This window comes from Molothrus ater, chromosome 23 (genome assembly GCF_012460135.2).
Source record: "Molothrus ater isolate BHLD 08-10-18 breed brown headed cowbird chromosome 23, BPBGC_Mater_1.1, whole genome shotgun sequence".
In the NCBI taxonomy this organism is placed as follows: domain Eukaryota; kingdom Metazoa; phylum Chordata; class Aves; order Passeriformes; family Icteridae; genus Molothrus; species Molothrus ater.
Genome location: NC_050500.2, coordinates 7,203,595 through 7,213,921, shown reverse-complemented (window position 1 = coordinate 7,213,921; position 10,327 = coordinate 7,203,595). Strand labels below are relative to the sequence as shown.

At 52.7% G+C, this 10,327-nt stretch overlaps 1 protein-coding gene across 1 annotated transcript; it reads right to left on the bottom strand.

Moving 5' to 3' along the window:
- Positions 1 to 953: 953 nt before the first annotated feature.
- LOC118695100 (uncharacterized) lies at positions 954 to 8,240 on the bottom strand. The gene is made up of 3 exons (XM_036396494.2): positions 7,745 to 8,240; positions 1,162 to 2,362; positions 954 to 1,037 (listed from the first exon to the last, which is right to left on the bottom strand). Exons 2-3 carry the CDS (start codon positions 2,350 to 2,352, stop codon positions 954 to 956), a joined length of 1,275 nt encoding a protein of 424 aa, XP_036252387.1. The 5' UTR covers positions 2,353 to 2,362; positions 7,745 to 8,240.
- Positions 8,241 to 10,327: the final 2,087 nt, after the last annotated feature.

Genomic DNA, 10,327 nt, shown 5'->3' with positions numbered 1-10,327 from the left:
GATGCCACACTACAGCTCCGGTTTCCCAGTATTGGACGCCCTTCAAAATCATACTTAGACCGAAGTTGATCGCAGCACCGAGGGCAAATACTGGGAGTTTTGGATCTGGCCTTGTGAAAAGTACATATTACATGATTGGCTCTTTGCAGATGCTATAAATGATCAATCGTGAGCCAAATTATCAAAACTTTTGTGCTGCGGTGCTGGGGTGATGAGTTTGCCCGGCTCACGTTCAGCCCCGATCAGCGGCGAAGGGGCGCTTGAGGAGCCCGGAGCTCCTATCGCGCCTATGGGTCCCGATGAGATCCACGATGCGAGAGCAAGGAGGGCGGCAGACGCAGGGAGGCGCAGGCAAGGAAAGGAGGACTCAGCCTTCAGGAAGGGTTGGCAGGTTTATTGGAGGAAGGTCGAAGGGGGAGAAAAAGCAGGGTGGAGGGAGAAGGACTGAGCACCGAACTGAGGGCAAATGACAGCTTATAAGGGAAGGGGGAGGGCCTGGGAGGGGCAACACGACGGCAAATGAGGGTATGAAAAAACTGATACATAGTTTGATGAACGTATGAGGCTAACAAATCAGCAAAAAACTGGGGAGGGGTCCCTGCCCTTGCCCAATCACTTGACACCCTGGGGAGAAGGTTCTAGAAGGAAAGGCAGGGCTGCCAAGTGATGGACAAAGGCCAGGGGTGGGGACAACAAGACACATCTGATGGATAGGGGAGGGGAAACATGATAGACAAATAACGATAAGAAATTGGGGATTTCCAGGGAAAGAGGGGGAAACTATTCAGGATGAACCAGACCAAATCAAACAACGTTACATCACACACCACCACATCTCCCCCTTTCGCAAACAACAAAAAAGAAAGGGGGGACGGGGGGACTAACTTATTATAAGTATCTGAGTTTATGTTCTCAAGGTTCGAATTCGCTGTCCTCATAGGGCAGTTCTTGGTCTACAGGCTCCATGCTATCTCCTTCGTCAGGGTCCTCCCAAGAGTTTTCTTCTGGTGAGTTAGGGGGTGCTTGGAGTCGGAGGACTTCCGGAGAGGAGAGGGCTCGGTTAATAAAGTTTTTCAGTACTTTCCATAGTATTGAGGCAGCGAGCAACACAAATATAAGTGAAAAACATAAATAAACGATTGGCTTCAGGATGGCCACTACCCAGTTTGAAAACCCCCACCCGCGGAACATGTCCCCCAGCCAGTCGGTAGTTTGCGCTTTAATATTTTCAAGATGATTTTGCATGCGCTCAATGGAGACTCTCGCGTCTTCAGCCCTGGATGAGAGGTTGAGGCAGCAGAGACATTCAAACTCCTTGCACTTGTGCTGGTGTAACAGGAGGAGGAAATCGATGGCGGCTCTGTTTTGGAGCGTGGCTTGCCTCGTGACTTTCTCATCATAAAGGAGGTCCGTTAGGGCGGCTGACGTAAGATTGGCCTGTTTTACAACCCAACACTCTAGGCGGCCCAATTCGCCTAGTGACTTAGCGATCGCTACCCAAGGGAGTAAAACTGTGAGGGCAGTCGCTTTTGTACGGTCCCAATGTTCAATCACAGAGTCGCAGCCTTCATCTAGATTCTTTAGATCTCTTTTGGTACGTACCGAATTGAAGGTCGAGTTGAGGCTTGCGCTTTTATTTTGCCAATCCATAATATGGGTCAGGTTGGGTGTAAACAGGGACAGCCGGCCTAATGCACATGGTCCCCCGATAGGATTAGATGGGATTCCCGCCCAAGCTCGGTTTCCGCAAATTAAGAACAAACCATGGGGAAGGGTCACTGCTTTGTCGTTCGGGGAGGTGGCTAGAGGGATTTTTTCAATGCGTTTGCACCATTGGTTCGGGAGATAGGAGGCATTGGAGGGGTTCAACAAGGTCAGAGTGCGTGGATACTGGAGTGAGGCAGAGGGGGGGTGTTGGGAACCCGGGGCTTCTCTAAAATATAGAGGATTACCGGGGCTGGGGATATATCGAAAAATGAGGCAAACTGGGGCAAGTGCAGAGCCGAGCAAATGGAGCTCTGGAGGGTTCACCTCAAGAGTAGGTTGTAAGCGGAGGTGGTCTCTCCAGGCGTTCCAAAAAGCAGTGGGGGATTCCGGGGTAGTTCTGAAGGAGTAAATATAATTGAAAGGGGAGGGAAGCTGGGAAGGGGGGAGCGGGATCCCCACGAGGCAAGACGCCATCGGGTCTTCTGCTGCCGCCGTGTTCAGGCAAAGGTGATCTTGCCCCAGGGCTTCCGCGAGAGTCCGCCAAACATTAGGTTTCGGCTGGGGGAGAGTCCATGCAGAGCAGCTGGTGGTGAGCGTGGCCCAAAGGAGGTAGGTGGCAACTAGGTGTGTCTGGGACCGTGCCATACCTGAAAAACTAAAAAGAGGCAGCATCAGGGAAGGAGAACTGGGTTTTAAGAAACGTGAACTAAATATTCAAATGGTTCTGGCTCACCACTGAATAAAAAACAGATAGGCGGAAGAAGGGGGTCAGGGGGCTTCCTTCGGCGCCTCCAACTGGCGACACGGACTTGTTGCTCTTTCGCCCGGTGTTTCGCTTCCCTGGGCACAAAAGGCCGAACCCACTTTGAGGGCACCCACTTGGGACCAGAAGGAGTGAGGACGCAAGCGTACCCTCTCCCCCAGGTCACCAAGTCAAAGGGCCCCTGGGTCTGCCAAGTCTCCGGGTCCTTGATGAGGACCGGAGGCTTGGCTGTAGGTTGCAGCGCGTTGTGGCTCCCGAAGTGTCTAACCATGGGCGGGTTCAGGCTCTCAAAGGAACAGTTCAAAAAATTCAAAGTGAACATCGCCCTTGAGAGTCTGATGTGAGGGGGCTCTACCTTTGTGGTGGATTTCTGGTGTTCTAAAGTTTTCTTAAGGCTTTGGTGAGCCCTCTCTATCATGGCTTGGCCTGTCGGGGAATAGGGGATGCCTGTTCGATGTTCTATTCCCCATTGCTGCAGGAACTGGCGCAGTTCCCTGGACTTGTACGCAGGCCCATTATCAGTTTTGAGCAGCCTAGGGATGCCCAGAACAGCAAATGCCTGAAGTAGGTGTTTTTCGACATCTGCTGCCCTTTCCCCCGTGTGGGCGGAGGCGAATACTGCGCCGGAGAAAGTGTCTATCGAGACATGAACAAAGCTCAACCGGCCAAAGGAGGGAACATGAGTGACATCTGTTTGCCACACTTCACAGCTCGAAAGTCCTCTAGGATTTGCCCCCTGGCCCAATGATGGAAGCTGGTGGGACTGGCACTGGGGACATGTCGCCACGATAGCTTTGGCCTGTTCGCGCGTCAGATTGAACTGGCGAACAAGGCCAGGCGCGTTTTGGTGGAACAGCTGGTGGCTTAGTTTGGCCTGACCGAAGCGATCAGGGAGCGGGGCCACCTGAGAACCCCGGCAAGTCGGTGTGCGACCTTACGTGCATTACGTAGAAGATGAATGCACGTCAAGTCCTCACCTGCCAGCTCCCTGATCCGTGATCTCGCTTTTCGGATCAGGTCAGCCACCAGCTCCAGTGGCGATGTCATTCTCTTGGACCTGTGGTGGCTCAGGAATACCCACTCTATGATCAAGAGAGGGTCCTTCGCCCCGCGGTCCTTGCTCTTCCCGATGACTCCGTCCCACTGGAAGAGCATGCCGTGAAGGTGTGGCAGTTTCCCCAGAACAATAAAACGGAATGGCAGGCCCGGTTGGTACCGGTGGGCCTGCCTGGCCGAGATTAAACTCTGAATTTTCTCCAGAGCGGTTTTGGCCTCCGGGGTGAGGGTCCTGGGAGAACTCAGCTCCTCTCCCCCCTTCAACAAATTGAAGAGAGGGGTTAGGTCTTCCGTGGGAATACCCAACCAAGGTCTCACCCAATTTAAAGAACCACACAGTTGGTGGGCATCTGCTAGGCTTCGGATATTGCTTTTTATTGCCAATTTTTGCGGAACAATGGTCCGCTTGGTAATTTCAAGGCCGAGGTACCGCCAGGGTGGCATCCTTTGAATCTTTTCCTGCGCCAGCTCAAACCCTGCAGCAACCAACGCAGTGGTTGTTAGGTCAAGCGCATGAGCCAACAGGTCGTCGTCTGGCGCACAAATCAAAATGTCATCCATATAATGATGGATGACGGCTGACTCCACAGCTGCACGAACAGGGGTCAGCAGGGAAGCGACGTACCATTGGCAGATCACCGGGCTGCACTTTAAGCCTTGTGGCAATACTGTCCAATGGTAGCGCTTGCCTGGGGCTTCACGGTTGATGGATGGAACCGTGAAGGCGAAGCGCGGCGCGTCATCGGGGTGTAGGGGAATTTGGAAAAAACAATCTTTTATGTCAACAACTGCCAAATTCCAATCTTTAGGGAGCATCGCAGGGGACGGCATCCCTGGTTGGAGGGGTCCCATATCTTTAATAACTGCATTAATTTGACGGAGGTCATGCAGGAGTCGCCATTTGTCTTTGTTGGGCTTTTTAATGACAAAGATGGGAGAGTTCCAAGGCGACATGGACTCTACTAAATGCCCTTTCTGTAGTTGTTCCTGCACGAGCTCGTTGAGCGCCGCTAATTTTTGTTTGTTTAGCGGCCACTGCGCCACCTGTACTGGTTCATCCGAAAGCCAATCCAGCTTCCAGGTGGGGCGCTCAGCAGTGGTCGCTGCCCGAAAAACCTGGGGAGCCACTGGTAGGTCAATTCGGGCTCCCCACTGGGCCAAGAGATCCCTCCCCCACAGGGGTTCCGTATAATCTAATACAAACGGACGAACAGAAGCCAATTGTCCGTCGGGCCCCGTAATTTGTACGATGCCTTTCGATTGCCTCGCCAATTGAAGCCCTCCTACACCTCTGATGTGGCCAGGGACGCTTTGCAGTTCCCAACGCGACGGCCAATCCCGAGAGGGAATAACCGTGACGTCTGCCCCTGTGTCCAGCAAGCCGCGTAGTGCGACTTGCTCTCCCCCCTTTTTTAATTTACAAATAAGTTTGGGCTTTTCATGCCCAAGGGCTTGAGCCCAGGCTACTGTAGGTATGTTTGAGGCCTGGGCCGCTGATTGAGGTTTTATAGATGGTAAAGTGGAAACAGTGGATGGTCGTGGCACGACGAAGAATTGGGCTATTATCTGCCCCTTCGGTAGGAAGAGCGGGGGGTGGACACAATGCAGCATGAGTGAGATTTGTTCCGAGCCAGCGGGAAGCAGGCTCGGGACAATACTCACTTCTGGTGGGGTCGCCTTTGTGTCGCCTAGGACGAGGAGACTGTGGCTTTGACGTTCCCAGTTTGTTAGACCCTCCGGGAGGACAGCAACGTGGTGGAAACCGGCGGAACGGAGATGTAATGGTTCCGCAAGCTGCAACCTACGGGAGGAAACACAGGATGAAAGAGCATGAGTATTAATAGGTGGCTGTGTCAGTCCGGTATGAAAGTCAAGTCCAGTTGGAGGCATTATCTCACTGTTCTCCCTCTTCTCCCGCCAGGACGGATGGTGTGAACAGGCCTCCGCATTTGTGTCCTGGCGCAGGGGGCCGCTGCGCTGTTTAATTAGTTTTTTTGAACAGTTTGCCCGTGGGTCCCCTGCACGGACTTTTTAAACTCATAAAATTGTTGTTTGAGGGGACATGCGGGCATCCAGTGCCCCAGCTTCCCACACAGATGGCACGGTGTGGCTGGAGGCTTGGGCACCGGGGCTGATGTTGGTGGCAGTGGCTGCGCGGTAGTGGGACAGACGTCGGTGGTAAATGGGGGCTCCTCGACGGCGGCGGCGGCAGGACGAAAAGGTGTCTTCAGACGGGAGGCTGCGGCAGGTGGTGGTCCGGTACCTGATGGAACTAATACCTTTTTCCCACACACCAAAAGCATGTCCCGCAGGGTGGGAGCTGGCTCCAGAGGGAGGCTGTTGATTGCATCTTTGCAAGCCGAGTTGGCATTGAGGAATGCCATCTCTTTTAACAGCTCGGCTTGCAAGTGTTCTCCTTCAACCTGATAGTTAATGGACTTTCGGAGCCGCTCCACAAACTCGAGGAATGGTTCCTCGGCACCCTGCAGGACTTTGGCATATGGGACCTGGGGTGTGGCCGCTCGCAACCCCAAGAAAGCTTTCTCAGCCGCCCGGGCAGTTTGCTGCAGAACCTCCACGGGTATGGCTCTGGCTTGGGTTGCTCCGTCACTCCAGTTCCCCGTCCCAAGCATATGGTCAATGGAAATGACATCCCCATCTACACTCGTCCGGGAGTTCGGGGAATCCCATAGGGACGGGAGCACCTTCAAGGCTTCCTTTCTCCACGCTGCCTCCCAGAGCACTTGCTCGGTCGAATTGAGGAGGCAGCGGAAGACTCGGCGGAGGTCGGCAGGTGTAATGACCGACTCCGCCAGGACGGCCTGAAGGAGTCCCCGAAAATATTCGGAGTCCCTCCCGAACTCTTTCTGTGCTTTGCACAGCTCCTTCATGGACGAGTGAGAGAAGGGGACCCATTGAGCCAGGGTTGTCCCATCTCCCGCGGGATGAAAAACGACCGGGGCTGCTGATGGGACTGCAGACAGCTCCGGTCCCCGGCTCGGGACCCCCCCCCCGCTAGCCCCCAGAGCGTGGGAACCGGAAGGGAGGGCGTGGGAACCGGGAGCGGGGGAGGGAGGGTCCCGGCGTGGGAACTGGAGGGAGGGTTCTGCAGCAAAGTGCCTCCCCTTGTGGGAGGGGCCCCATGACGTCGTTGCGGAGGCGGGGGGTGGTGGGAGAGGAGGGGAAGGGGGAGGAGTTGCAGGGGGTGAAGGCGGGGGAGGAGGGGGAGGAGTTTCGGGAGCAGGGGGCGGAGGAGGAGGGGGGGGGAGAAGGGGGAGGGGGAAGGGGAGGGGACGTGGGAGGAACCCGCGAGGGGGGAAGGGGAGGGATTTGGGGGGGGGCCCGGGAAGGAGTGGGGGAACTCTGGGAAGGAGAAGGGGGTTTTTTAGGATTGAACACGCGGTCCCCTCCATTTTGGGATGATTTGACGCCATCTTGGCGAGAGGACCGCGGAGAACTGAAACGAACCTTGGGTTTAACAACTGGGGTCGAGGGGGTGCGGAAAGAGGGAGCAGGAACAGTCTCCTCCGGAGGTTGGCCAGACCTTCGGAGGCTCGGGGACCGGGTCGCCCGCGAGGAACTTAGGGACGGGTGTCTCCCTGGCGCGGGGCTGTCGCGGGCTGCTCCCCGCAGGGACTCGGTTCGGGAAGGAGGGCGCGAGGAACGAAGGGCAGGCGCATGGGGACGGGGAGAACTGGGGTATAACTGGGGGTCCGCTGGCTGAGTCCGGGAGGAGGGTTTAACAGTGAGGGCAGAAATCAAAAGGGATATTAAACAAAAATGGCTCTGAAAGGATTTGCCGCCAGCTTGGATCTCTCTCTGAAGGCGGGATTGGACTCGCCTCAGGAATTTGGGATCCCGGACTGACTCGGCATTTAAATCGGGGTAGGTACGGGTCAGCCAGCGGACTAAACTTTTAACTTCCCTTTTGTTAAACTTATAATTCCCACCCCCCAGGGTACCCACAACTTGGTAAAAAACCCCTTTCTGAGTGGCCGACAGTTTAGCACCCATATTTGCAGATGGAATACGCAGGGGTCAGCCACTCGCTCTACCGCTAGCAACAGGGAAATCAAAAGGAATCTAAAATAAAACTAAACGGGGTCCCCACTGACCCTGACCTCCCCCTCCCACTGGCCGAGGAGAGGACCGGGATGCCTATGCCAGGTTTTCCGTGAGGTCAGGTGGTGGGCTGTACAACACAGCCAAGAGACTCACCCGTCAGGGGGACGAACCAAGGCTGCTGCTAGCGGGAGCTGCCTGCGCCGAAGGCGGCCTCTTTAGGGTGCGCTGAGAGGGTGTCGCCTTCTTCTCTCCGGAGCACCGCACCTCCCGAAACGAGGGCGTGCTACACGGAGAGCGGTGAGTCGCCCAAAGGATTAGAGCAATCCAACCCGCGCGTCGCGGGACTCCTGCTCCGAGATGCAGTCCTCCGAACGGTGTTCAGGATCGCAGACTGCCTCAGATGCAGGGGTCTTCACGCCACGCGTTGGGCGCCAAACTGCTGCGGTGCTGGGGTGATGAGTTTGCCCGGCTCACGTTCAGCCCCGATCAGCGGCGAAGGGGCGCTTGAGGAGCCCGGAGCTCCTATCGCGCCTATGGGTCCCGATGAGATCCACGATGCGAGAGCAAGGAGGGCGGCAGACGCAGGGAGGCGCAGGCAAGGAAAGGAGGACTCAGCCTTCAGGAAGGGTTGGCAGGTTTATTGGAGGAAGGTCGAAGGGGGAGAAAAAGCAGGGTGGAGGGAGAAGGACTAAGCACCGAACTGAGGGCAAATGACAGCTTATAAGGGAAGGGGGAGGGCCTGGGAGGGGCAACACGACGGCAAATGAGGGTATGAAAAAACTGATACATAGTTTGATGAACGTATGAGGCTAACAAATCAGCAAAAAACTGGGGAGGGGTCCCTGCCCTTGCCCAATCACTTGACACCCTGGGGAGAAGGTTCTAGAAGGAAAGGCAGGGCTGCCAAGTGATGGACAAAGGCCAGGGGTGGGGACAACAAGACACATCTGATGGATAGGGGAGGGGAAACATGATAGACAAATAACGATAAGAAATTGGGGATTTCCAGGGAAAGAGGGGGAAACTATTCAGGATGAACCAGACCAAATCAAACAACGTTACATCACACACCACCACACTTTTGGAAAGATTTACTAATCTATCTGCGCAACCGAATTTCGGTCTCCGAAACCTCTGCAGCCAAAGAGACAGCGTCGAGCCTGGGATCGGCGCTGGGTGAACCTGGACCTGACCCCTAGAGTGTCAGAGTCTCCCCCGTTCACGAATGCTGCTTCTTGCGGTGAGGTTTTATACAGTTTATTGTGCCCGAGGCAAAGATGTCCAAATTTCTTTTGTAACTCTTCTCATTCATCGCTGTTCTTTTCAATGTGCAGAGCTGGACAAAGACTGGTTCCAGGTGTGTAGTCAGCGTTGATGGGCTCCGGGGAAGCCGTGTATTCAGATATATCAGTTTGGCGCTGCTGACTCTCTTGATTGATGCAACCAGCAAGGCGATAATCGCTCTTAGCTGGTTCCCAAAGTCTCGAGATACCAGTGATCATCGTCCTGGAAGCTTCTATTCTTACGTTAAAGCGTCGGTCATTATCTTAGCTTGTGTCCAGGAATTCGTTGTAATCTGAACAGACAGCTGCTCTCGGGCATGGGTGTTCAGAGACATAGTTTTGGATTTTTACAATCGTTTATACCATACATAATTAGCATGAATTATCCCTATCATATATTACAGCAGATATTAAAAAGGAATACTCTATGTGTAATGTTGTATTAATTAGTAATGTAATATATGTTATAAAATAATTTGTGCTAAAGGAAATTAAAAACCACAGCATTTTGTCGAGCAACAAGCAGTAATAGTGTAGTGTAGCAGTAGTGGTAGTGTAGCAGTAATAAGTGATAAGGATGGAGATTCAAACACCAGGAGGATGACTGTCTCGAGAAATGTATATTTCAAGGGATTTTTTCATCTGACAAGACCTCAGCAGGATTCACCAGTTCCAAGAAACACAGCAGCAAAAAAGAAAACACTACAATAATATGCTAAAGAAGGGCCCCTTCCAGAGCCCAAAAAACTGTATAAAACGAACCCCTTAGAAATGACATTTGGAGACCCATGGGGACTTTGGTGCGATAGAGGCCAAATCCTCGGTATCCCCGACTCTGATCGCCTGGCTAAGAGTCAAAGTGCTTTTGGCTATTTCCAAATTTATACTTTGATTATTTAATAAATTTCCTAAATTATTAAATTGGAGTATTCGTTTATAACAGTAATACTGTATTTTTTTTAAGTAGTGGGGTAAATATAGTTTTAGGTTATAACATAATGTTAAAATAGAAACTATGCAATGTAATATACTTTTTTAACTAGCTCAAGAAAGGGATGAGATAATCAACAAATTCTTTGCACAGAGAAAACAGCAACAAGACACCTAAATCCCCAAGAGAAGAATTATTGCCTCCTTATCAGAAAAGACCAACTTTCTTCTATCTCCTTCCTGCCTGTGAGGAGCCAAGAGGATTAAGGGGGAGAAGTTGACAATAACCAGAGAACACCCTCTGTTTGAATAGAATTTATGCATCATGTATGAGCTATATGAATATGCAACAGGCTATTGCTTTTAAGGGTTAGTCCCTTGTTAACGGGGGTGCTTTTGGGGCTTAATTGCCCTAGGAGAACATCCTGACATCGGTATTTCTTTGCTTTTTATTGTCCTCTATTGTCCTAACTCTGATTGTCCAAATTCTTATTGCTCTAATTTTTATTACTATTTTTATAAC

What these genes read in the sequence shown, in the direction of transcription:
- LOC118695100 (XM_036396494.2), bottom strand. Translation starts at nt 2,352, where the DNA reads ATGGCACGGTCCCAGACACACCTAGTTGCCACCTACCTCCTTTGGGCC. An exon ending in GGTGGGGGTTTTCAAACTGG is followed by an intron (nt 1,038 to 1,161) that starts GTAGTGGCCATC and finishes CCTCTCCGGAAG; the next exon opens with TCCTCCGACTCCAAGCACCC.